At 39.8% G+C, this 26,988-nt stretch overlaps 3 protein-coding genes across 5 annotated transcripts; all 3 read right to left on the bottom strand.

Annotated features, from left to right (window-relative positions):
- Positions 1–409: 409 nt before the first annotated feature.
- On the bottom strand, positions 410–11,220 carry tmie (transmembrane inner ear). The gene is made up of 4 exons (XM_029525526.1): positions 11,107–11,220; positions 8,231–8,348; positions 5,961–6,110; positions 410–748 (listed from the first exon to the last, which is right to left on the bottom strand). The coding sequence occupies exons 1-4, from the start codon at positions 11,215–11,217 to the stop codon at positions 450–452; spliced, it is 678 nt and encodes a 225-aa protein (XP_029381386.1). The 5' UTR covers positions 11,218–11,220; the 3' UTR covers positions 410–449.
- A 6,725-nt stretch (positions 11,221–17,945) lies between these two features.
- ccdc13 (coiled-coil domain containing 13) lies at positions 17,946–23,766 on the bottom strand. Of its 2 annotated transcripts, none has more exons than XM_029525329.1 (14): positions 23,471–23,766; positions 22,844–23,016; positions 22,548–22,696; positions 22,302–22,444; positions 22,052–22,132; positions 21,827–21,943; positions 21,604–21,708; positions 21,330–21,500; positions 21,062–21,238; positions 20,523–20,732; positions 20,304–20,395; positions 19,948–20,010; positions 19,696–19,827; positions 17,946–18,953 (listed from the first exon to the last, which is right to left on the bottom strand). In XM_029525329.1, the coding sequence occupies exons 2-14, from the start codon at positions 23,011–23,013 to the stop codon at positions 18,839–18,841; spliced, it is 1,725 nt and encodes a 574-aa protein (XP_029381189.1). In that variant the 5' UTR covers positions 23,014–23,016; positions 23,471–23,766; the 3' UTR covers positions 17,946–18,838. The 2 variants fall into 2 exon arrangements, with proteins under 2 accessions (XP_029381189.1, XP_029381190.1); XM_029525330.1 differs by having other exon boundaries at positions 21,827–21,940.
- Positions 23,767–25,383: 1,617 nt separating this feature from the next.
- Positions 25,384–26,988, bottom strand: higd1a (HIG1 hypoxia inducible domain family, member 1A). Of its 2 annotated transcripts, none has more exons than XM_029525332.1 (4): positions 26,855–26,988; positions 26,432–26,506; positions 26,081–26,215; positions 25,384–25,945 (listed from the first exon to the last, which is right to left on the bottom strand). In XM_029525332.1, exons 2-4 carry the CDS (start codon positions 26,499–26,501, stop codon positions 25,875–25,877), a joined length of 276 nt encoding a protein of 91 aa, XP_029381192.1. In that variant the 5' UTR covers positions 26,502–26,506; positions 26,855–26,988; the 3' UTR covers positions 25,384–25,874. The 2 variants fall into 2 exon arrangements, with proteins under 2 accessions (XP_029381192.1, XP_029381193.1); XM_029525333.1 differs by having other exon boundaries at positions 26,432–26,502; positions 26,855–26,953.

The raw sequence follows: 26,988 nt of genomic DNA, 5'->3' as shown, positions 1-26,988 counted from the left end.
AAATGTTTCATTGTCTTTTATTTATCTTGTGCCGAAATTTACTCAGTGGAGTCAACATTGGTCTTCATGCTTTGAAAACAGTATGTGAGCAGTGTTTTTTTTTAATTATTATTATTATTTTTTTTAAGTCACATCTCACCTTCATCACTCTGTGGTGATGTATGGGCATGTTGTAGGTATCAGTGTAAACATGGACTCAAATACAAAAGTGTGTTCTGGTTTCTGATGTTCATCAGTGAATTGTGAATAAGTCAATAAATCTATAATTTTATTGTACTCATATTTTGGGATTTTTTTATTATTATTTTATGCAACTTTCATCAGTTTGATGTGGAAAAATACAAATACTGCATTTTCTCATATATAAGGTTTATCTTTAATCTAAATATCATACAAATGTCATTTTTAGAAAAAAGTGTGAAAAGTTGTGAAAAATATGACTTTTCAGTTCACTTCTGAGCTTTCTTGGCTCCTCCTTTAGCTCCTGATTTGCCTCCTTTCTCTCCTTTTTCCCCTTGGTCTCTCTTCTCACCGGGTTTCTTTGCCTTTCCTTCTCCATTGTCTTTCTTGGCTGCTCCCTTTTCGCCTTTGTCGCCCTTTTTCTTTGTTGATGCATCGTTTTCATCTCCTTTTCCTTCTTTGGCAACTTTGCCCTCTTTTTTGACCTCCTTGGTTTTCTTCCCTCCTTTATCACCGTCCATTTTCCCGGAGACTGTCGTCACCTCCTCCTTTTCTTCTGCTTTTGCAGCTGGGAAGGAAAAAAAAAAAAAAAAGTGAAATACATGAAACAAGGTCAAAGGGACATCAGGTATCTTCAGGGTCCTGCCTCAGCGGTAACTGGAAGAAATGAACCCTACAGAAATTCAGGCTAAGTAGGTTGCACGTAATGAAGGCACATCTGTTTTTATCTGCTCTAATAAGCACGCTCCATTTCTTCTTTTAATGGGATTGTTTGCAGAGCTGTCTGAGTAAGAAATGTTAAACAGAGGTTTCTGTGTGTATTGACTAATGAAGAGGGGTTTTGGTCAATACAATACAATACTTAATAACGTGAACAGCTACGGTGAGAGCAATAATTATTTGATCCCAGAACTGTGTAGAGTCGTAATCATTTTAACGCTGATGGACAGAATATCACAAAAAAAAAAAAACTATAAAAATAAATCCTGAATAACAAGATCATATAAATTTTATTTTTCTGAATGAAATTAGTATTTGATCCCCTACCAACCAGCAATTCTGGCTCCAACAGAGCAGTTAGTTTTCCATTAAGAAGCACTCCTAATCTCAACTCATTACCCAAAACACCTGTGTCAACTGGTTACGTCGTTATGTAGCCGTATGAGACACCTGCCCACACAATCAGTCCGATTCCAGCGTTTCCAGCATGGGCAAGACAAGGGAGCTGTCTAAGGACATCAGGGACAGGATTGCTGGGATGGGCTACAAGAAAATAAGCAAGAAGCTTGAGGGGGAGTTGGAGCTGTTGGAGCAATTATTAGAAAATGGAAGAAACACAAAGTCACAGCCAGTCTGCCTCAGTCTGGGGCTCCACGCGAGATCTCTCCTGATCGTGAGAAAGGTCAGGGGTCGGCCCGGTACAACACAGGAAGCGCTTGTTAATGACCTGACCTTCACAGTCACGAAGAGAACTGTCAGTAACGCACTGTATCGTGAAGGGTTAAAATCCTGCTGAAGAGGGAACGTGTACAGACCCATCTGAAGTTTGCTAAAGAACACCTGGATGATCCAGAGGAGGCTTGGGAGAAGGTGATGTGGTCAGATGAGACCAAAGAAGAGCGATTAAGCATCAACTTAGAGTATAACCCCAAGAACACCATCTCCACTGTGAAGCATGAAGGTGGAAACCTGATGCTTTGGGGGTGTTTCTCAGCTGGGGAGGGGGGGGTTAGGGTTAGTGAGGGACACGCATCGGAACATTTTGGGCTACAACCTCTGAACCTTGAAGATCTGCAAAGAGGAGTGGACCAAAATCCAGACCAACATCTGTGCAAACCTGGTGAGAAACTGCAACTAATGTCTGAAAAACAGCTAGGGATTAAATAATTAACCTTCTGACACAGTGTTAGATGAGATGATCATCAGCCTGTCCAGGAAGTGGCCCAAACTATGACCTGCTGGGAAACCTTCAGTTATAGAAGTTGTAATCTTCAGACAGAGGCATTATTTTTATTCTTTTTTAAAAATGTATTATTGTTAATTTCAACCTTTTAATATGTGGATAGAAAGCGATTTAAAATATTTTAATATAAATTACTTTAAATTCTCAATGACTGTTTTCCCATTTTTGCTGACGTGATTATGGCCAGACCAGATTGATGTATAAAAATAGTGGCCCAAAATATGAACAGGACAAACTAAGAGATTGGCGCCGTGTGTAGCTTTTGAACCATCAAGTGCTTGGACACATTTAACCTAAAACACTGCAGCCTTTTAAATCACATTCAATCATGTTCGAGTTAAAGTACCCAATTTAAATAATTTAGAGAGATGGATCTCTCTGTTTTTCGCAGTAACAAGGTAAACATTTGCATTAGAGCTGCAGACACTGGATGCACAAAGGTCAAGAGGGCAAATGACAGCGTAAATGTCAGAACTATTGAAAGGATTTTGCTTCTGTTTTATCTATTGAGTGAATCCAGTGGACTTAAAATAGTCAATGAACCATCAAGATGTTTGTGAAGACTTTTTTTTTTTGTTTGTTTGTTCTGGCTGAGTTGTGAAATTGTCCACACTTCTCCTTGAGTGGTTTAACTCCACTTATACGCGCTTTCTTTTTTCTTTTTTATGTTTCTTGTACAGATAACTGAGAATTCATCAGTGGCATCAGAATAAAGCCAGAACTGGTGATGGTTTAACCAAGCAGGTTTGATTAAATGTCAGCTTTTAAACGTAAGTCGTAAGTCGTAAGACGTAAGTCAGACATAGTAACTACAAACTCGGAGGGATGGCGACTTTTTGATCTCTTGTCTGCACACCGTGCACAATAGTGTAATAGTTGAAGGTTAACGTTGTTCGTTACAAAAGCTCTTCACCCTCACACTATCACTAAATATCAAAGCTTTGCTGTAGATACAGTTGGTATGTGTTTTATTTATTTTTTTAGGCCACAGTGATTTCTGGCATTTCTAAAAAAAAGTGACAGTTCAGTATCTGCAGAAACACCAATATCAATAGCCTTGTCAGCTTTATTAAATGTTTGTTTTCATTCTGAGGAACAAAGCTGTCCATCTGTAACAAAACCAAATTCCTTTTTCGCAAGTCCGTCACTCAGCAGTCGTCATGCTGTGAACCTTTTTCCTATGAGGAGACTCGTGCCTGAGAAATGTGTTTAAAGTTGTTACAATAGCTGAAAGAGTTTGGTGGCATTGACACATTTCCATTTTCAGCCACTTTAAATTATGCACTTTGCGCAATAGAAGAATCAGGACTGGTTTGAACTCCCAATGCGAGTTAAGGCAGTTTCCTTTCAGCAGCTAAGTTTTGTTGAATTTGTTTGAGTGCTTGTGATGGAGGCGACATAAAGACTACCATTTTTCCCTCTTGCCTTTTCGTTCTCACGGAGTCAGGCAGATATTGGCTGTGAAACTGGAAACTTGTTCTCGTATTTTATCCTGGATGCTTTAAACTGTTTAACAAGTAAGTGTAAATGGGAGGTTAGAGAAGTGGTTAATAGAGGAATGTCAGATATTTTCATTGTGCAAAAGCTTATAACAGTTTAAAGAGACGGTTTACGAAACAAAAACCTATTATTCTATCCCTGAAGTGCCTTTGACAAGCTGCTGTTACGTCTGAAAAATGTATTCATGCACACATTCATGAGATAACAGTGAGCATAGTGGTGTTTTGTTTTTTTTCTGTGCAAGATTATTTTGTCTTTTTTTTTTTTTTCTTCCTTTTCCCTGCATTATCAAACCCTAATATTCAAGGAAATTTGAAATATATTTGAGGGTGAATGCTGCTTTGCATTGAACAGCACTCGCTCTCTGTGGTCTTAAGGTTTGAGAGATGATTATTGCACGTTACATCTCACCGCACACCAAACATGACATCACTGCAGAAAGGCAGCAATTTGCATGTTTGCTTCCATTTTTCTTCCTCCTCCTCAGTTAACCCTGAAATTCAGCATGGGCTACAGTCTGGTTTGTGTGGCATTCAGAAATAAACACGCTCGTCCTCTCTTTATCATAGCTGCAGTCAGTGCAGCCCCTGCAGCCTCTCTCCAGGCCACACTGTTGATTGGTTTAATTGTCACGAAAGGGGATTTACGCTGATGCAAAATAGATCAGCCGTCTGTGCCAACTCTGGAGACTGAACAGATACGGGTGTTCTCGCCACAGTAGCATTTTTCTTTTTGGCCCAAACGCAGATCTTATTCAACGCAATTCTCATGCAAGAAGAAATTATTGATAGCTCGATTCTCTCTCTTCCATAATTAATTTCTCAAGAACCAATGACTGCATTTGTGCACACAGCTGCATGATATAGCATCCAGCGGAATGAGACGATGAAGAAGTCGGTCCGTACCTGGAAAAAGCAGCTGGCTTGGACAGGGACAAGGCCGCACACCAGAGAGAAGTAAGAACGAGAATGTTGAGCCACAGATGAAACCAGCGCTGAGGTCCACAATCATATTTAATTTAGAGCAAAGTAGAGTGTGAAGGATTAGTCAAAGTTCATTGCAGGAGCGAAAGCAGACAGGTGAGGGAAAGGCAAACACAGAGAACAGATAGACATGCTGCGTGCATTACTTAACGTTCCAGCAACTGCAGTTATCAAAATCATTTGCTACATCTGCCTGAAACAAAATGGGTACATTTCCATTAAAAACATCTAGGCATCGAGAAAAAGCAGAGCCTCTCAAAATAGAAAAAGTATGAAGTCTATAGAAAGTCCAGCTGCCCTAGATAAGGCAAAAACAAAGCCATAGTAACATTTTCTATGCCACACGGCATCTCTGGAGTCGATGACTCACAATTACTTTTAAAATTGTGCTCAATTTTCTGGTTATAAATTTCAAGCAACAAAATGAAAGATGTCTTTTTATTTGCTTGGATTTCATTCTAATAGCAAGGGAAGACCAGATGGACTAATGGCACACTGATATGAGGGCAAATTTCACAGAAGTGACTGCTATGAATACTTTTTTTTTTTAAAAAGTCACTTAGTCAAGAAGTGTGTCTTGGAGAGGATGGGGAGAAAAAAGACTTTATCCCGACTCAGGCAAACTGACAGAGCTTTGGGGCTCCTCGCTGACCCTGACTACTGAGAGCTGGCTGCTGTTAGCACTCTGAGGTTGGATCTGCTCAGAGACTGTCTGTACAGTCGGGGCGTCTGAGGTAGCTGGGAAAAAAAGCAGGAAGAGAAAAGAAGAGAAGAGAACATTTAGTATAAAGAAAGCAGTAAACAGAAAGAAAGGAAATATCACAGAGTACGAAACGTTTTGGGGAAGTCAAAAGAAAGACTAAGAATTCTTTACTGTCACCATTAAAACAATGATTGAAACATTGTTACACAAGACACACAAAGGCACGATTTAAAATGACAGCTGTCTTAGTCCCAAAGTGGGACTGCAGCAGAGAAGTCCTGCAATACTGTATTTAAAAATAAGAAATGAGTTTCAATTTTAAATACTCTCTTCTTCCTGTACGCGGAGACCCAAATCCAGCAATCACAGACCCAACTATAGCAGCATAATGAGCAGCTCATTGATGCCACGGGACTTCAGTGTCCGAATGCTAAAACAGTTTTCTCATTTGCAGTCAGCAGCGTTTTGACATTGCTCAGTGTAGCCTCAACCTGAGAATTAAAGAAAATAGCGGCACAAGGAAAACAAAGCAGGCCATTCCAGGAAAAGACCACATTTGACATCAGAGCGAGAGGTGGTGGCACTTATTATTACTAATTTAATATAATTAGAATGTCAAAGATGTACTTACATCCTGGGATCTCCGTCAGCTCATTCAGGGGTGGCACTGTCTCTAATGTGTTGGCGTATTTCTTGGCGGCCTGCCGCTGAGCGTGCCGTGCCTCGATTTCCTTTTTGGTTCTCGGGATTCGGCATTTGAATATACAACACAGAGTGATTACTGAGGGTGAAAAGGACAAAAGACACACAATGCAGCGAGTTGCATTAACCTGTTACTATTTTCAACATCTTAGTCATCATAGTTTAGCTTTTTGTCATCCAAATTTGAACCTACCTGTATCTAAGATTCCTGCCTTGACCTCAATACAGTGATTTGGTAGTCTGTTGGTCAACTAGCTGGTTGGTCAGTCCGTCCACCACTTAGCCAGCTATTGGACAAAGTGCTATTTTAGAATTTGGGGATCCCTGATTTTTATCACATAAACAGATCATATTTTTCACTTGATCATTTGAGCAAAAATGTAATATTGTCATTTAATGGTTCTAAGAAGAAGAGTCTTCTTCAAAATTCTTGCTTTAGGTAAAACTGTGCAAAAAATGCTAAAGTGAAACTAATGGCAGATTTGTTCATTTTATGTCCTAACGTGCTAAACTAATATGGTGCAACTCTGCATGTTAGCATTGGCCTTGTTAGAAAGTTGGCATACTAACGTTAGCATTAGGTTGAAAGCGCTGTGTCTGAGTATAGACAATTACAATAACGTCTTGAAATTTTCTCCACACCACATGACTCATTTGTCTGATCACTGCGGGGGAAAAAAGCTGTGCACACCAGAGATGTGGTGTGACAACAACAACGACAACAACAACCACTCTCTCAGCACACACATGACAAACTGCTGACAGCCCCGCAGTCTGATGTGGAGAAAGTCAGCAGCTATAAATTCATGTCTGTCCACATCAGTGATTACCTCATCTGGACATGCTGCATCTCCCCACTGGGAAAGAAACATACTTTCTAAGAAAAAAAAAAAAAAAGAAAAAAAACTTCACCATTATTCTCTGCAGCTTCAACAATTTCATCTTGCTGTGCCTGTGTGTTATGTGACCACGGTCATAGTCCACAAAGGCCGGCAGAGAGCGGTGAAGACTGCCAAAAATATCACTCCTCTGCAGGACGTCCACACGGCGTGCACTCTCCAGATTGAGGATATGAAACAGATCAACAGCCCTAATGCACTGACTTTACCATACAAGGATCAGACAAACGCACACACTGCACTCTCACAGACTCACTCTCTGCCACCGCACAACTTTGCACATCCATTTTGTCATTTTGCATTTCACCAAATTCTTTGGATATTTTCTTTTATAACGTCAAAACATTTTGCTCATATTCTTCTATATTATATTTTTCTTTTTTTATATAGTGTCTCTTAATAACCAACATTCAGAGTGGAAGGCCTTCAATGACTTCAATCCAAATTTTATGATCCACATATTTTTATTCTCTATAATCTCTTAACATTATGTGGGTTTGTTTTTTGGTGGTTTGTTTGTTTGTGGTATGCATGTTTGGAGTCATCTCAATTAAAATATAAAACTCTTTCGGTTTTGCTATATGAAAGCCAAAATCTCAAAAACACTCAGCAAGCACATTAAACCTAATTGATTCTAAGGGGAAGATCTATAAAATGAAAAGGAGAAGAAATTCATGTTGAGACAGCAGAGCTGTTCAGAATGTTTACTGGAGGAAACATTGGAGGGGCTCAGTTAAATCCAAAAAGAACAATATGTTGTTTTCTTGTTGGCTGTTTTTTTTGTTGTTGTTGTTGTTAGCTTGTCACTTAACGGTCAGCAGAAGGAACACAACATGTTTGAGCCTCACTAGGACCAGGACTCAAAAAAGAAAAGGTTCTAATGTGCACCAGAATCAGCAGCTGGAAAACATGAAGGTCAGCGTAGTTAGCACCTTTTATGTTGTTTATTAGTTTGCAACAGACAGCAGTTGGTTGCATTGCAAAATAGCTTTTTGTAATTTAATTTTAAACAAACAGTTCTCACTGTATTGAAGATTTGTAAGTCTGTCTCTTGTGATAATGTTTCATATCAGGTGCTTCTTAAAGTTACTGTTGTTTGGATGACTCACGTCACAGAAATGACCCTCGTTTACTGACGTATTATCAGTCCCATCGAAACGAATAACATTGTGCTTCGTTATAATCATACTGTGCATCAGTAATTGCATACATTGAAATCTTTGGCCTGTGCTTATTTCTCATTCATTATCAATGTCGATTTCAAGGGTGAGTTCACGTTGACTTCCTGAGATATACTGACCGACTGCCAAGACAAACACTGCAAAGATGCCGATGACCTGCCATAACCGCAGCCCCCAGAAAACAACGGTCTCAGAGGTCACGGGGTCAGGCTTCTTTGGTGGCTCTGTGGGTAAAAGCTGTGAGGAAAAGAAGAAAGAAAACCTTTTAAGTATCCGCATGGCATAAATAAACCTGTACAGTTTTTGCTGTGCACAGCAAACTTCACGATCGAACAAGCAACTCAAAATGTCACATCTCCGAGGACTATACACCGTTTTCTGTTTGGTACTTTAAACTTTGGCAATGAAGACATGAAGTCATTGCTGGGAGTTTTTTCATCATGTCTTTATTAATGATAAGTCAGCTTTGAATTTAATATACTGTGTATATTTCAGTCATATATTAACACAATTTGGATATTTAAACAAGTCTCCAAATAGGTGTGGAGTTCCCAATCACCGCCTCATCAAATAAATGCCACACAGGCGGATATTCAGTCTTCTCTCAATGCAGCCTATCTACATGTATACATCTACAGTAGACATGTGCATTTTATTTGTTATGCTTCCTACTTATTCAGATGGCTAAAATTAAACCGAACTGACATTAATTTCCCGGCAAACTGAACACCCAGGGAGCAAACCACAAAGCCGACTATAAAAGGATATGTTGATATTTTTTCTATTATTTTTTTTTAACAATGGGCAAAACTAAAAAACAAAAAAAACAAACAAAAAAAAAAAGACCACACTAGGCCTGTGTGAAAATGTCTTTAGCTGCTGAATAAACACCCACCATGACCTGTGGGTTTCTCGGCCCCCATCTGCATGTGAATGTTTCCCTTTCGACAAACCAGACCAGCTTAAGAGTACGCTGCCAGAGCAGGTCTTCATAACTTGCCTACATGCTCACTGGACCTTCACAATCAACTTAGCCGCCTATGTTTTCCGCTGCATGAATTTCAGTGAATAGTAAGTAGGAGCCAAAACAAATACACGCGTGTATCTTACGTTTGATTAATGGGCCTTGGGTCAGACAGCTGAGCATCAGTTTCCTGAAGAACTGATGAATTTCTCCGCGTCTACTGAGTATTGATCATTTGATTGGATCATACAAGGTTGTTTTGGAAACTCTACACCTCAGGGCCATTCAGCAAGAAGCAATGGATCAGAAAATGGACAGTTATTACATTAGATGAGTATATTGATAACAAAATTATAAGGTGAGAAGGAAAAATTGTATAAGAGCGGTAATGCGGTGAACACCAAGGGCAGATTGAGACTATAGAGGAGATGAGAAACAAGGAATAAATGAGCTTGCCTGGTTAAAAATGAGCGAAAATATTGTAAACAAATAGGATTTTATGGTTTCATTTTGAGCAAGAGTTTCATTATAATGGATAACCAAAGCATATTAATTCTCCAAGACAGTAAATGAAAATATTTCTTTGAGTTTGTAAAGAGAGTCTCATAAACCAATGAGATTGGTTGGCGTTCTGTTCATTACATCCTAAAACTTTTCCAAAAATTATCATGGCAATACAATAATACAAACTGTCTTCAGGACCAATTTACTGTTTTTTCCACTGGAGAAGTCATAAAAGTTTGCAAAGAAAATACTCTGAATGAATTAAGACAGTTTTTTGTTTGTTTTCGTTTTGCAACGTCCACAGTCAGATTCGCCTCGATGAGCTTATTTAGCACGCTCTTAAATAATAACTTCTTTTTTTTTTTTTTTTTGCATCAAGAGTTATTATGTAAAGCTGAGCCCTTCCCTCACAAGAGACATTTTATGTGGTGGGATTAGTGGCAACAAAGCTCAAGTTTCTGTTTGGAACAAACAAAATAAACACAGAATCACAATGGCCTGAAGTTACCTTGTGTTGCACCACGCCGATTGCATATTTTTGTTTGTCGTGGAGTTGGCTGTTTTGTGGGTATATTTAGTTGTGTGCTTGCTTCTCAACTAACTGTTTTGTTCATTTGAGACGATCCTCCAGGGATTCATCTAAAATGTGAGAAATCTAACTTAACTGAGATTGCAATGAACAACTGCAATGATTCATTTCTTTCACTGTTATTGCTCTGGATGTTTTACCAAACGAGCCTACAGATGAAGCCCAGAGCATTTATTTAGTGGGACACTTCTGTCACCAGCTTTGAGGTTGAATTTTCCAGTTTTGGAGGCTCTGTGTGCATCATACCAGCAGTCACACGGAGACTGTCTCTGGAAGTTTCTCGCACTTTCTCTGACAGTCTATAACAAGCTCAGTAGTTTGCTGAAGGGCAAAGCTCAGTGAATGAGTGCACACATATAACTGTATACAGAAACATAACCTACAGAATTACACATTACACATTTTTCAGCATTCAACAGGATACGACAGGCAGTTTTTCTGTGATGTCAGGGCTGCTTGGTTCTCATCGATTCCTTGTAACATACAATCGCTCCAACATAACAAAGGATTGTTTTGCTCAGTTAGCAGAAAGCCACGAGGAAGTGCTTTTTGTCCAGAAGCCGAATTATTTTATTATCTTGCTTTAACAAAGACATCATGGATTTTACTTTCTAGTTTTATAGTCAGATTGCAACATGGCGTACATTGTAAGCCTCTTCTTTCCATCCCAAAACACACAAAAGAAACAACTCGTCTTATTCGACTCATCTCATTTGTCCGCTCGTTTCCAGCTAAAACACACGCAAGGCCATGTCATAGATCAGGTTTCAAGTTATGGTCAGTCACATCTCATGCACGAAGGAGAAGAAATCAGCCAAACAATAATCATGAATCACATAAAGCTCCAGCAAAGCACCTGCACCTGCATCAGCAGAGAAACCTTCGAAATATTCCTGAGAAAAACCTGTGGAGGAAACAGTGATGCATCAGGCTCTTACCTCAGGGTCCGGGATCTGGGAGAACACAGAGGACAAGCACTGAGACAGCAGCACTGCTCCCCAGCCCCGCGGCAGGAGCTGAGGTGGACATACAGGCTGATCCCCAACCATTCTCTGCCCTCTCTTCCTTGCAGCCACCCAGCCCCCCTCTCTCCCTGCCTCTTCCCCTTCCTATCTGCCTGCCTGTGCTGGCGCTTGGACAGGACCACAATGGCCCTGGGTGATTTATGGTCACTATGGTGCTGACGGTGTCCTCCCAGCCACACTTGTCTTCTGCTCTTCTCTATTTCCTCTCCTTTTCTACCAAAACACTGCAGGGATTCAAAGACAAACTAGTGTTCAGCAACACTGTCGAGCTGACAACCGCTCCACTACTGAGGAGGGAGCCAACCCTGCAGTTAGGGTACATTAATTAATTAATAGACCTGGTGTAGTTTACAACCAGCTCATCCTGCTGGGAACAGGCATTTCACACAGTGTGGGGGGATGGGCAGTACGGTTAACCATGAGATTGGCCTAGGCAGGACAGGGAAGCAAATGGCTGCGAGTGTTGTCATCTTCATCGCCTCAGTCTGGAGTGTGTGAAATTCTCACAGCCTCGTACCTTTAGTGTCGCAAAACAGCACGAGTCATGGTGCTCTGGAATCTAATTTCAATCCACCTGCCTGAACACAAAATAAAATTTGGAGTGAAATTACTTTGGCAGCAGTCATTTGTGTTCAAGTCAGAAATTAAATAATAATAATATTTTATTTGTATTGCCCTTTACATTTCGGCACTCTCAAAGTGCTACAGAGCAACAATTACAAAATTATAAAGGTCAATAAATAATTAAAAGGAGAACCTATAAAATACATTCAGCAAAAAGCTTTTTTAAGAAGATGGCTGATGATTTCTCTTTTTGCGATATGTGACTGCCTGTAATCCAGGTGATCTCTTACCTGGTAGAATTATTATCAAACTAAAAGAAATTTCTTATTTTACCACAGCAGATTTACTCATAGGTAAAAAAAATCCACAAATACGGACAAATACCCCCAAAAAAAGAACAACTTTAAGAAAACAATCCTTGAAGAGAAGAACAAGTACGAGCTCACTTGGAGCTGTACAAACATACAGTAAAAAGGACATCATGTCAAAAATGTTGGACAGGTAATGAACTGAGGGGCTACGAGAGCTTTCTGCTGAGCCACAGCCAACAAGTCGGCTGATGCAAAGAGCAAAGTTTTAATTTGGAAGCTAATGTTGATCAGCAAACTACCATCTGTCTGATCCATCTATTTCCCAGAACGTTTACCTGTACTGCTGTGCCTGAACCATACTTCAGTGAGAGGCAATTTTCTTCCGATTCCATCATCATCCTCATGTATCTGAAAAGGTATAAAAGGCCCTTTAATCAGAAATGCCATCCTTGAAAGGGGAATTTTTATAGGTCTGTATGGGTTTATAGGTTGTTTTGTTGTGGGTTTTTTTTTTTTTTTTATAACTATAATTAGCAGTTATGAAATATGTTGTTTTTGAGACCTTCTTTGCGGGAGTAGACACTTGTAAAACCTATTTCATTTATCACCATGGAAACTGAGACAACATGCATTGTGAGTGTGATGGGGCGAATACACTTACATTCTGTAGGACACTTGAATATGACTGCCCTGATGATGGTTCATAGAAAATGCATGTGAGCATCCTGCAAGATTTTGCTGATAATGAGAACTGTGAGTCAGACACCCAGTGATTGACTGTTGTCAGATGTGTTGAATGCGATCACCACACCCACCAGACCAAACCGCCAGCTGCCATGTCTTATCCAACTCGTGCTATATAAAAGAGCCTGCTGTGGTTTTTATCTGTGTATGCGAAAAGCTTTCTTTTTTGTTTTTGTTTTAGTTTTTTTTTTTTTTTTTTTTTGTTGTTATATTCTTTGATCTTCATGGGCAATTTCCAGAAATGAGTTATCCTCAAATGTGATGCACTGGAGGTCATATAACTTATCTGCTTGTACCAGGAAGTCAAAAGGTCTCCTCCAGTGGGACAAACTGAGTGTTTGACATTTTCATCCTCTGGCTGAACATCGAGGTAGTGTGTGATAGAAGAAGAAGAGGAAAAAAAAAAAAAACTGGTTTCACATGGTAGAGGACAAGTGAAGTGTTAGTGCATCCACCTTGAATGACTTGAAATGACAGATATACTAATAAAATATGCTTTTTTTTCTTTTTTTTTTTATACAAATGACTGATAATCTTTCGTTTAAGGATCTAGTTCCATGAGCAAGAATGACTAACTCTTCTTCAGAATGCAGCATATATACTGTAATTACATTCATATGTGACGAGTGCTGTTCAGGATCACCTGGAAAGTGTGAAAATGAACATTTTTTTATTTAGTTTTTTTGTAGTAGGTCTGATATTTGCATGAACACACCATCCCTGGACGGTATAATTCACGACAGAATGAACCTTTATAGACACAATGATGAGCCACAAAGGGGACCCAGTCAATAGTGGATATGATTATTGTAAAACAAAGCGTCATATTAATACAGAGTACACAGATAGTTTCTTCTGCATTATGAGTGTTTTTGATTATGTCATACTGCTGTTTGTCAGATGATGGTAAAACTCCCACTGGCAGTGATCATATTCATAAGCAGAAGGTCACCGTCAATGTGTCAGTATGTGTTAAGGGACTTGCCCTCACGTTATTGCTCCTGTTTTAGGTTGTTAAGCCGACCCAAGGCACACTGATCAGTGTTTTTGTGTCAGGTAGGATGGAAAATTAAGGATATCTGCATCAGTGATGATGGACACACATGGCAGGATTAGTGATTCAAACTTCTAGCTCTGCTGTATTTTCGATAGCGATGGTTTTCAAAAGGCAGATGTCAGAGCGTGTGTGTCTTTCTTCCTGAGCTGTGGTAGTTTGTGAAGTGTAAAAGAAAAAGCAACAATGAACAGTTAAGTTGGTATTCAGCTACAACAATGTGCCTTTTTATCTTTTATCAGATGTCAGGTAGAATGCTTGATGCGACGTGGAGTGTTTCATAATTTCCAGGTTTGACAGAACATGAAGCCATTCGATCCTGAGTAAAGAGATTGTTCTGCCAACGGGGAGGGGGGGCTCCTTAGGTGACAGATCAGTTAGCTCATCCCAGCTCACACTGGGTGAGATCACCCACCCTGCCAACACACAGAGACCAACAACCACTCACACTCAGCCCTACGGACAATTTAGAGTCGCCAGTTAACCCAAACATGATGGTGGGAGGAAACCCACACATGCAACACACGCAAACTCCGCGCAGAAAGGCCCCAGGAACCGAACCTGCGACCTTCTTGTTGTGGGGCAACAGCAATAACCACTATGCCGCTGTGCTGCCTATATGTAGAATAATATATTTAAATTTCTCTTTGAATTGTGGTTCATCAGAATCATTTTAAAAAACAAACTAATGAATCTGGTCTGGACAAAAATGATGGTACCCCGAGAAAACAAAAAAAGTTTGACCTTGGTGACATGCTAATCCAAGGTGTGTCCTGTAATTAGCATCACAGGTGTCTTCAATCTTGAAATCAGTCTGCCTATTTAAAGGGTGAAAAGTAGGCAGTGTGCTGTTAGGTGTCATGCTGTGTGCCACACTGAACATGGACATGGACAAGGGAAGGTGAAGGAGAGCGTTGTCTGAGGGAGAACATAGCCTTACAGGTAAAAGCAAGCAGCTTCGTGCTCCTGTGACTACAGCTGTGCATATTATTCAGACGTTTGAGGTCCACAGGACTGCAGCCAACCTCCCTGGACGTGGCTGCAAGAGGAAAATTGATGACAAATTGAAGAGACGGATAATCCAAGTGGTAACCAAAGAGCCCAGAACAACTTCCAAAGCAATTAGAGGTGAACTCCAAGGTCAAAGTACATCAGTGTCAGATCGCACCATCTGTCGCTGTTTGAGCCAAAGTGGACTTAATGGAAGATGACTGAGAAGGACTCCACTGTTGAAAGCAAATCATAAAAATGCGAGACTGGAATTTGAGAAACTGCATATTGACAAGCCACAAAGCTTCTGGGAGAAGGTACTTTGGAAAGATGAGACAAAACTGGAGCGTTTTGGCAAGTCACATCAGCTCTATGTTCAGATGCAAAAATGACGCGTACAAAGAAACACGGACGGGGCTTGGTTATGTTCTGGGGCTGCTTTGCCACTTCTGGCACTGGGTGTCTTGAATCTGCGCAGTGCACAATGAAATCTCAAGAATGTAAAGGCATTGTGGAGCAAAAATGTGCTTCCCAGTGTCAGAAAGCTTGGTCTCAGTCACAGGCCATGGCTCCTCTGACAGGATAATGACCCAAAACACCCAAGAATGGCAAGAGCAAAACATTGGACTGTTCTGGAGTGGCCTTCTGAGCCCTGATCTAAATCCTATTGAACAGCTGTGGAAAGCGCTGAAACGTGCAGACTGGAGAAGGAACCCTTCAAACCTGAGACAGCTGGAGCAGTTTGTTCATGAGGAGCAGGTTGAAATGCTTGTCGGCAGGTACAGAAGTCTCTAAGAGTTACAACAATCGCTTGAATGCAGTGATTGCCTCAAAAGGTTGTGCAAGAAATATTAAATTAAGGGTACCATCATTTTTGTCCAAGCCAGTTTCATTAGTTTGTTTTCAATATGATTCTGTTGAACCACAATTCAAAAGCAATGCCAGATTTTCATTTAATTTTCAGTAAAGCAAATTTTTTTTTTTTTTTTTATTAAACTTGTCACTTTCAAGTTGTTCCAGTAACAAAAAAAACAGAAGGGTACCAACAATTTTGTCCAAGTCTGTTTCCTTGTTTTTCGTTTTAGGGGGACCACTGGACAACAAAGTCGCAAACTGTTGGGGGAAAAAACAGATCAAGAGTTGCTCTCCCCAATGAGTTGATATTCATGATAAACCACACTGCCACCTAGTGATATTGCCTATTTTTTTTTAAACCTTCTGAATTCCACAAAATTACCAAAAAAAAAAACGATATATAGTAATGGCATGGTAATGCTCTTGAAGGGTAAGAATATGGAGGAAGCTGCAAGCAAAGCCAGCATTTTTAAATCAAAAGAAGGGTGAAAGAAACAAGCGAAGATCTGGTGGGACTTGTCACTTGATTTTTGGACTTCAATGTCATGTGATGTGTTTACTACCCAAAAACACGTGCTTGCCATAGCTTTATCACAGTGTGGCATGAAGATAACAGGTCATTGTTTAATTTTTACTTACTGTAAATGGGCACATTAGGACTCAACTGTTTATTTTCTTTCCATTACATGTAAATGAGACGTGCTGGGAGATGAATGGACTCATAGAGGCACAAACCGTTTTCTGGCCTGAGTAAAGTTCACAGATCCCTCATATACTGATGGCTAACTTTAACCTCTGCGTTCACAGCTCCACTATTTACTTTAGTTTCTGGATGCAGTCAATGGTCTGCAGGAAGCATTGGTCCAGAACGAGGGAATACCTCTGAGGAGAAGGATGGAGAAAGGAGTCATTCAAACCTGGAATGACAAATAGGTGAGGCTGTTTATGTATGCTGTGTTTACATAAGTTTGTGTTTGGTTTGGTGGGTTATTGGGCATTTTGGAATAAATCTACACCTTTCTGCGTAATACAGCTACATACAACAATATTAAAATTGTTTGAGTGTAATTTATTTCAAAGTGATGACACTCACTAATGACTGAAGTCAGCAGGAGTAGCTGAATTTGTCTGTTACAGCATTATGATCTAGTTGATATTTAAGTAAAATGAGTATTGAACTGTAAACTTTATTTAAACCCAAAATTAGACATATTGGCCTCGTTCTTATCAAGTGGCACATGTTTAAAGATATTACATCTTCTGGGAAATGCTCTACACACTCACAAACACTAACTACATTTCTATATGAAGTTGTTGCAATTATTTTTAAAAAGAAATCATGAAAGGAAAAATTTATCAAGTAAATATTTGCCTTGGAAGCAGATGCAATTGGGGACCATGACAAGTAATTGCTCCATCAACACCCTTTCTGACGCACATTGCTACATTTGATAGCCATTTGGCAAAACCCATCAAGCCATAGAGGTTATGGTATCTCATCAGTTCCTCCGACACATCGCTGTACTACATTAAGAAGTGCCTCACCTTCTAAGCTGTTAGCACAAACCATTTTTTGTTACTTTGAGCATAAAGGTTTTCTTCATCATGTCCAAATGCTGATATTTTTGTCATGTGGCACTTTCTCGCTTAGTCCAATGGGGACATGCCAATCTCCCACAGGGTCCTGGAAGAAATAGTGCGGTATTTGAAGCAGCACACTAACTCAGCCATGATTTTAAATTAAGCGTGATGTGGAGGGGGGGTGGGGTCTGCTGAAATCCGTTTGGCTCCATCAGAAGAAAATAACTCGGATGTTAGTATGAACGTAGGGGCCACTCCCATCAGGCTACGCGTATCCAGACATCATTTGGATCAAGAATTTAAGATCATATAGCCTCCTGTACATATCTGAGACACGCTCTGGGGAATGTATTGAGGACTACAGCGAGGGTTTGTGCAGCTCAAGTCTGCAATAATTTCCAACCACTATTCCCACACAGCTGGTTTTGAGTCAGAAATGATTAACAGTAATATTTAAAAGGGATATTGAACCTTTTGGGAACTTAACTGAGGTGTTTACTATTTGGATTGGCTTGTCACACATTTAAGTACAACTATTCAGAGCCAAAAAAAACACAAAATTATAGGAGGGTAATAGCCACGAAGGATACATTGAATATATTCAAAACATTTGGTTTAGATTTTGTATCCCTTTTCATTGATTAAGGTGGATGTTTAATTTGTTTATAAAAATATTTGGAAAACAGATATTATTGCTCTGTATACCTACACTGCACTTACGGTTGCCAGTGGAAGAAAATAAATAGATTTTAATAAAATGTGACAGTGACATTTATAAAACGGCAAGCAGACAAAAATGAAACCATAGGGAGACATTCTACCAGCGTCAAACATTTCTGTAATCGGCAGGAGCACTTGTCTCATGCCATTAGGGCTAAATTGAAAGCACTGCTAGTCAAGGTACTCAAGAGGTTAAACTGATCTCACCCAAGCACAGAAAAGGACCATCACAAACTGTGGCTGAGAGTTAGGATGGAGAAAAAGCTTGAGATTGTGTTTTTCCTGGAGGCTTCTGTTTGACATGTGTGACAGGAGAAGGTAGGGCTCAGCTGGACGTGAGGCTGAACAGGGACCAGTCACTTCCTCTGGTTAGTGTCTGTCGGAAAGCCTGCGAGAAAACATGCTTGACTTGTTTCATCACGTCACTGTGGAACTGCAGGCCATGGTAGAGAGGCCTCTTTAGCGATGCTCCCAGTGCCCCCGTTACCTCCAGCTAAATGACCAGCCAAGAGATGAGCGTGTGCTGTATTGTAAATTTGTATAGCTAGAAAAACAAAACTGAAAAAAGTTCAAGGCATTTTCTCAAAGTTGGGGGGGAAAAAAAACTAAGTTTTTATGAATGAAAACTCTAATCAACATGCTGGACCCCCACTCCCGCCAGTTATCCTATGAAGCCTTCCAGGAGTTGACTCCTGCTGTGCTGGTGCTAAGATTCGCTGCTCTTGAACGACAAGAGTTGTGATGGCAAAAAGTGAAAAAGGAAAATCTGCTTGACATCGTTATTTCATCCCGTCATATCTCTTCAGGCCTTGGTAAGGTTTAGTCCTTACTTTGAATCTAATTTTCTCCTTTCCAGCTCCTGCTGCAGGATCACTGTCTGGCGACGCTCCTCCTGGTAATTTTTCTCAGTCTGCAGACACCGCTGGTTAATCTCTTTTTCTCTGCAAGATTCAAGCAAAACAGGTTTCTGGTTGAGTTCAAATTTAAATAATGCAGTTTCTCTTAATGGAAACTGGAGGGTTTTTTTTTTTTTTTTTTAAGATGGATTTAGATATGTGAATAATTCCAAATACTTAAAAGTCCAGTTATCAAATTGATACATCTAGGTAACTGTGTATAAAACCAAAATATATGGCTGTTTTGTGTTAATGCAAATTTTAGTAAATAAATGAACACAAGTGAGAAGTACTGTGCAGTGCTCAGATGTCTCTATGATCTTGAAATAGATGTGCAATGGAGAACAAATTCACTACGTATCATAGAGGTGTGTTCCAATAGTCCCTCATGCCTAATTGGATTGATTTGGTGTGTGATTTGGTGATTTGATGAGTGTGATGTACAAAAGTGTTAGCATTGGCAAATGGAAAAAAATATAGAAAACAGCAACCACTCACACCTACAGGCAATTGAATCACCTATTAACCTAAATATGTCTTTGGATGGTGGGAGGAAATGGGAGTACCCAGAGGAAACCCATGCAAGCACTGGGAGAACATGCAAAGAAAGGCCCCAGAACTGAATCCATGACCTCCTTGCTGTGGGGCAACAGCACTAACCACTATGCCGCCATGCTGTCCGCATGGAAAGTTAAAGAGTAACTTCTAAGTTTGTTTCTTCAGTGATGGTGAAATAATGGAGACCATGAAATGGAAGGAAAAACTGTGTCAGTGTGTGAACTATTACCTTGTCTGTAGGACATTCACCAGCTCGAGTAGTCTGTCCCTCTCCACACAGAGGATTTTGTATTCACTACTTTGTGTCATAAGCGCACTAACATCAGCTGAACATTGTGGGCAATTTGAAGAACCAGGAATCCTACAAAAAAAATGCAATATTAAAACATAGTTTTTTGTTTGTTTTTTTTCATTGTGGAATCTAATTTCATGTAAAACAATGTAGATGAAAAGGCATAAACTAAGTAATATGTCTACTTACTTCAATTCTACACTACTTCTCACAGTAGGCAGCACCAGTTTATGACCAAATTTAGAAACTGAACTGGAAACGAGAAATTGATAGTCGTATTAAGAGAAATCCCAGCAGATTACACTAACAAAGCTCTCGGGTATCAAACAAAATCAATAACCTGATTACAGCAAGTCCAACATCAGCCAGCATGAATACTTAACCCTTGTTTTGCCGGACAATATATCTTACAACCCTGTGTTATGGTAGCAGCAGAGGTGAAAATATAATCGGTCATCTTAATGAATGTCAATAACCCCGTTAAAGTAAACTAACAATATTCTTACTGAAATAACCATTCAGCATGATTACCATTGTGCACATACCCTGACGTTGTTATTCTGTTGTTAATGTCTCCCTCTCCAGGAGAAACACCTGAACTGCTAACAAGGCTCGACTGTACTCCCACACAATCTTCCTGTAACAGTTGTAAATACATGAAGACTTTGGATTTAAGTGAGTGACCAAAATGAGAAAAAGACAAATTATTTATAAATAAATTGGTGTGAAATGCAAAGTTCAACATGACATTTGGCCTTTTTCACCTTAAGGGAGAGCTGCTGGATTTCGTCCTCCAGTTCTTTGATTTTAGTTTCTTTTTCAGCAACCACCTGCTTAAGCTTCTGGATGAGATTGTTGTGCTTAGAGTGCTCACTACTCAGCTGGAGTCTTGGGCTCTGCTGGTTCTCCTTGCCCTGTCCATTTTGCTGTTGGCTGAGCTGTCTCAGCACTTCCTGCATCTGGGTCTGCTGCTTCTGCCAGAGGTAGACTGATTAATATCACTGAGAACAGCATTTAATTGATGAAGTAAATCTCTGCCTTTTACCTCCATGTTCAGAAATTTTAACTCAACCAGCTGTTGAAACGTTCACAATCAACGCTTTGCCCCATATTTCATCTGAAAACATGTTTTTGTCTTGCTGAAAAGCTTTACTCAGGTTATAATATCATGATTTAAACTGTAGTCAAACATGCTTAAGGTCCATAAGAGCTACCATAAAATTAATAAATACTACAGTGTTGTCTGCACATAAAATCTGATAGAACTGTAAACATTTTATTTTTATTTTATTTTAAACCTTACCAGCAAAGCATCCACAAGCTCATCATCATGTTTACCCTTCTCCAGCAGGATGGAAATTTGGGCTTTCAGAGTTTTCATTTCAGCAGATAAAGATTTATTCCTGGCTTGAGAGCCCTCCAGCTTTTTCTTCACATCCTGATGGTCTTTAAGCAGGGCCTCATGGTCCACTGAAATCTTCTATACAGTTGTGAAAAAGGAGCAGGGCTTTTGTGGATTAACTATTTGCATTTTAATTGATTAAATCCCATTTACAAATAAGTATACACACCTCAAACGCCATCCTCTTCTCCTTTTCAATGGTACAGATATAACTGAGGTTTCTGCCTTGAGGTGGGGTTTTCTGAAGTTCCCCCAAGCCCAAAAGCTCTTCCTCTACGCTCAGGACACTTGGTTGTCTCCGCTGAGTGAACTGGTTCAGCTGTTTCTCAAGATCCCGTACCTGTTGCACAGTGTTGGGATTTGGTGACGTTGTGGGAGCGCTTAATTGAATCCTTTTATTAACTTAACTTGAGAAGCGCATTATGCTTTCATGTCTCACACACCCGAGCCTGAAGAGCCAGTATCTGCTGGGAGCGACCTCTAAAACTCCCTGGGCAGCTCAGTAATTGCTGAAGGTTGACCTCCTCTCCAACCTCACTGATCAAAACCTGAAACAGCAGCAGCACAGATCATACTGTGGAATACAGAGGTTGCTGATGATAATTCCTCAGAATATGTGTATTCTCCTCTAGCAGTTAAACTTAAGACAGAAAAAAGAGATGCTACCTTCTGAGCTACTTTCAACTCCTGTTTGATGGATTGAACTTGGTTGCGATACTCGGTTACTTTCATTTGGGCAGCAGCTAATCTTTCTTGTAGAGATTTTACCAATGGGCTTTCCTGCTTTTGTGATGAAATGATAAATGAGTCAGATTGGGTTGCCATCATTAGCTAGGAAGACATCAAAATAACCTTTTGATCAATTTCAACTACTGCTACTAAAACATTCACCTCACAGTCTTCAGATAACCTATTCCGTGGTTTGGTGTCTATCTTTTGCCCAGACAGAGAGTGAACAAAAGCAGTCTGTAGCTGTAAGAAGTAAAATATAATTATTAATTTATTCATTCTTTCATTATATTGATTATTTGAAATAAAAACTGCATAGTAAAATACAGGATAAAAGAAAGAATTAGCAGTTGTATGCTGGAACAGCAATTCACATTATATGAATTATATGAATGTAACTCAATGTTGTTACCTCTCTCTCCAGCTCTTTGATTCTGTTGCTGTTTTGCTTTGACTTCATCTTTTCTGTCTCAATTTCAGAGTTGAGTTCTCTATTTTTCTTAGACAGCTCAACAATCTTGGTGGCTGCTACGTCCCCTGCCAAACCTGATGTGCCTAAACAAATGGAGTGGCTGAGTCGTTCTGAAGCTGTGATGTATCTCGAACATCAATACAGTGGGGAAAAAAGGCCTAATTATTACTTTAAATATGATTATACCAGTAAAGGCCAGTCGTTCCTCTTCTCTTTTCTTCTTTATGTGTTTAATTTCAAATTCCTTTTCACTCAGAAGTTTGAAGAGCCGACCATTTTCATCTTTTAGCTCTCTCAGCTTGTCAACCAAAGTTTGATTTTCAATCTGTAGAAATCTGTTTGAAGGCAAGGCAGTTCATTTCAAGTCCATAACATATTTTGGTAAGTTATTCATTTGTTTAACTAAAATGTTATCAGAGCAATTTAGGTTGCCACTAAAGTAAAAGAAAATTAGACATTAAATTCATCTTTTGTAAGATTACCTATCATTTGCAGACAAGTTGTTTGCCAGACTCAAATCATCCACTGTAACACCGTCATTTGTCTTATCTAGTTCACTCTCCTTTTTCCTGTTAAGTTTTCTTCTCTCCTGCTGTTTCTGTAAGACTTGAAACTGAAGGCGCAGGTCATTCAATTCATCATCATGCTCCATGATCTATGATATACACAAGAAGAAGAAAATACTGATCTTTTACTGCAAACGGGCACATCAATATTGTGAAGAAAGATTGTGTGAAAACTGAGCCCAGGCTCACAATTTTAGGCTTCAGCTGAATGAAGCCCATTTGTAGTTACTTGGTTTGTTAAATATTTCTACAAGGCAAGGTTTGATCTAGTTAAATATGCATCTGTGTTTGTGAGCATGGAGGCGGGGTAAGGTGACATCATCTTACCTTTTGAGACCACACCAACAATTTAGCAAAGTGTAAACAGTAGCAGACTGTTTCTTAGCAAAATCCGCAGTTTGTCGTCATGTTCCGAGTAATTAGCAAGATAAGGTTTACATTAATGACAGTGGGAGTGACTGTTGCTAGAGTAACACTCGCGCTCTAACGCTTATCTAGCAGATTATGACAGAGTTCTGGTCGTATAAAAAAAGGAAAGCTCACCTGTCTCTCATTTATTTGAGTTCAGCCAGTAATCAAACTGGAAACTGTTTGGCACCGCAGCTGACCGATAGTAACGCAAAATGTATCCATAGCAACGAGCCTCCAGAGACTTTGACAATCTCTCAAAATCTCGCGGGACCAAGAGGGAAGTCTGGTGTCGTTCACGTTCCTCAGATTAGAATCACCGATCACCAGAGTCGGCTTTTCAGCGGGTGTGTCGCTGAGCGGGGAGGACCGGGCTGCTGCCTACGACTATGCCTCTTGTCTCGGACGGTCATCCAGCCGCCCTGAGTAGATCCCGGCTGCTCAGGAGCTCCTAGGGGGCGGAAACTCTCTCGGCTTCCGTAGGAGCTGCTGTAGGTCGGCGGCTATCTACATTAGCATAAGGTGGGCTAGCTAAGGTGCGGAGCGGAGCAGTTTATGGAAAGACAAAAAAGGTTGGATTCTTAGCTCAGTATAGGTTCGATAACAGTTTACTGTCTATTAATCAACATGTAACACAGTTAACGCACAGGTAACACTCAGGTAACACCCCCTCCCCCACGAAGCTCAGCCTGTGGTGCGCATGCGCGGAGCAGTCATAAAAGATTAGTTAAAAAATAAACGAATCGTTCACGGACGACACATCACTTGGAAGTCCTCAGTTCGCGCCGGTCTAATAATTTTAAGGTCTAGAGAATTTTTTTTTAACCTTTTGCCAGTTTTCTACAAGTTCACTTTCAAAACCTTCAGCGTGCCCATCAAAAGTTGCCTGTTTGCTGGGAAACAGCGTTGGAGCAGAGAGAGTGAATGAGAAAGGTCTCCCCTCTCTTTCATTTACCATCTGAAAATGGAGGCCACAATTATCGGTGTTGAAAAAAAAAACGGTAAGCCTTAAATTTACGGCCGTACAGACACACTCACACAAATTTTCATTGCAACTTTGGACAACATTACTACTGCCTGGGACTGGTCAAAGTATTTACCAAGACTCATCAAAAACGTTTTGTCTACTGCCAGACTGGATCTGATCAAGTAAAAAAAAAAAAAAAGTATTAATACACACTTCTTCATGCAATCATTGAATTCAGCCGTGTCATCCAATCCCCTTGACACAGGTTTATAAAACTGGGACAGTTTAGGGAAGATCTTTTTCTGTTCCAGCATGCATACAAAGCAAGGCCAGCAAAAGCGTGGTTGGATGAATTTGGTGTGGAAGAACTTAAATGGCGCTCACAGAGTCCTGGCATCAACCCCACTGAACCTTTGGCATGAATTAGAACTGAGATTGTGACTCTCAGAAATGACCTCACAGATGCGCTTGGATGAATTGTCAAAAATTGTCAGACACTACAAAATCATCTAGAAAGCTTTTCCAGACAGGTAGAGGATGGATTAGTTGGGCTAACTCTAGATTAGTAACTTTGGTAACATGAGTCTCTACCTGCAGGTTTAATTGAAATGTTTGTTTCCGCTATATATTTATGATAATTTAAGTCCTTAAAAGGAGACATTGATGGAAAGTTTGTTTATAATTAGTCAACTTAAAAATAGCACTTGGTGGAAAACCCTACAAAAGATTAGGTTGAAAAATTGAGCACACAATAACAGTTTAGTTTTATTTTCAGAGGGGAAAAAGCAGCAGACATTCAATAACACCTTCTGTAATTAGGAACATTATATAAAATTCGGGTTTGTGTAACATAACAAGGCATGTGTTTTAGTTGATCACTTGAAACGCTATAATATATTTTTGTGTCAGTTGGTTTATGTGCCTCAGGAAGGTATATGGAACTGTTATGTTGAAATTTTGGACGCTCTTGCGTATCGCAACAAAATCAAAAGAAATATGGCTCATCGTTTTTCAGCTTCCAAGTTGTCATCTTGATATTTTACTTAAATTGCTTAATGTAATGTTGCTTTGATGAGTAAAATCCTGGTGTTTAAATATTGTTTTTATTTACCAAAATATCCATAAAGCAGTACATAAAAGAATAAAGTGGGTTTGAGACGGTAATATTAATGAAGGTGAATGGCCAAGCTGCTTGTCTTTTGTAATTGCCTTTACCTTCAGACTTATCCTTTTACTTATTTATTTGTGCCATCTTCATCAAAATAAAAGGCTTTCAAACTCTGAACTATGTTATGTCATCTGTCTACATAGATATAAACCCAGCTGCATTCAAACTGAACAGAGTGTGTCCAGTCTAAAAGCAACTGAGATTAATACATCTTCTCAAAACAGAAGTGATAGTTTGACCCTCCAGTCTTTCATTTTAGCTACATCACAAAATAAGTTATACCTATTTACAGTAGAGGAGGACTACTAATTTGATGCTTATAAAAGTTGACATCTGTAAATAACTACACATCTTAATATGAGCCAATATTAAGGTACGTAAAACAGCTGTGTGCAATGCCATGTTCACTTTTGGATTGCATCTGCTTCTCCTTTGGGTTTTGAAAAGTAATCTCTGTACATCGAATACACAACTCCTAAAGACAAAAAAAACAGGGATAGGTTAGACTACACCTGTGATAATCGCAGCTCACATCTTATTACTCACATATAAAATGAGATATGATGTAATGAGTCACTAGGATAAAGAAAGATTACTTCAGACTACGTACCAACAGTCATGGCTCCAACCACAAAGCCTTGGGCAGCCACACGCATGTGGATCAGGTGCACAGACATTTTTGTGTCTCCACGGCTTTTCATTTTCATTAGTTTGTACCCAACAATGGCAAAGAATCCGGCCAGTCCTTCAAGGGAACAAAAAGACATCAATCTACATTTAAAAGGCTAAACACAAGGAAACCCAGCTCAGGAGTCGTAACTTTAATAACAGAACTGTGCAAACAATTCTACTACTTCCACTAACCCCACACAATTCTGGTTGAATTTTAGAGTTTGACAATCATGAAATGACACCTCCTATTATTAAATGATGTAATCATGATAGCATAATAAGTACTCACCTGCTGGGACAAATGGATTCTCCTTCACTTTTCGCATGAGCTTGGACTCATTCTCTTCGTAGGCAGACATCCTGACTAATGGAAGCAGAGGTTAAAGAAAGTTTACCAAATATACCATGATCTCTCATTCAGCCATGATGTAGTATGAAGCTGGTTTGTAGGTCTGCTCAGAGCCACTGCTGGTGGTTCAGTGCCCAGAGGTTACACATGAAGGGCAGAGGGGAGACCTCATTAAAAGGCCTAAATATCAGCCAGGAAAGCTGCATCGCCGAAGAAACATCAACTAACTAATAAAACTGAAGGTTTCTTTTATATTTAAATCGAAAGCCACATGCTACAGAGACTGAGCGGCTCCACAGCGAATACAACGAGCAGATAAAACGTCCATTTGGATGCAGCAGAGTGAGCTGATTTTATTCTCACCTGTTTAAAGAGAGAGCTGCGGCTTGAGGTGTTTTTGGAGAGCTTATATTCTGTGAAGCTTTCCGGAGCAGCCGCAGGAACGCACTTTCTTTGAGGAAGTGTCGGACCGGCGACGTGATATAATTATGAACCTG

Source organism: Echeneis naucrates, chromosome 17 (genome assembly GCF_900963305.1).
Source record: "Echeneis naucrates chromosome 17, fEcheNa1.1, whole genome shotgun sequence".
Classification (NCBI taxonomy): domain Eukaryota; kingdom Metazoa; phylum Chordata; class Actinopteri; order Carangiformes; family Echeneidae; genus Echeneis; species Echeneis naucrates.
This window is presented reverse-complemented; position numbering and strand designations above follow the sequence as displayed.

Bases quoted from the DNA above. Each gene is read 5' to 3' on its own strand.
- tmie (XM_029525526.1), bottom strand. From the start codon at position 11,217: ATGGTTGGGGATCAGCCTGTATGTCCACCTCAGCTCCTGCCGCGGGGC. The intron at 8,349-11,106 runs GTAAGAGCCTGA...TTTTCCTCACAG, and splicing joins CCCAGATCCCGGACCCTGAG to CTTTTACCCACAGAGCCACC. The intron at 749-5,960 runs GTAAGTACATCT...TTTCCTTCCCAG, and splicing joins GCTGACGGAGATCCCAGGAT to CTGCAAAAGCAGAAGAAAAG.
- ccdc13 (XM_029525329.1), bottom strand. From the start codon at position 23,013: ATGGAGCATGATGATGAATTGAATGACCTGCGCCTTCAGTTTCAAGTC. The intron at 22,133-22,301 runs GTAACAACATTG...TACTTCTTACAG, and splicing joins TCAAAGAGCTGGAGAGAGAG to CTACAGACTGCTTTTGTTCA. The intron at 20,396-20,522 runs GTGAAAAAGGCC...CAACTGTTACAG, and splicing joins TCCAGCAGCTCTCCCTTAAG to GAAGATTGTGTGGGAGTACA.
- higd1a (XM_029525332.1), bottom strand. From the start codon at position 26,501: ATGTCTGCCTACGAAGAGAATGAGTCCAAGCTCATGCGAAAAGTGAAG. The intron at 26,216-26,431 runs GTGAGTACTTAT...GTTCCCTTGAAG, and splicing joins GAATCCATTTGTCCCAGCAG to GACTGGCCGGATTCTTTGCC. The intron at 25,946-26,080 runs GTACGTAGTCTG...TTTTGTCTTTAG, and splicing joins GGTTGGAGCCATGACTGTTG to GAGTTGTGTATTCGATGTAC.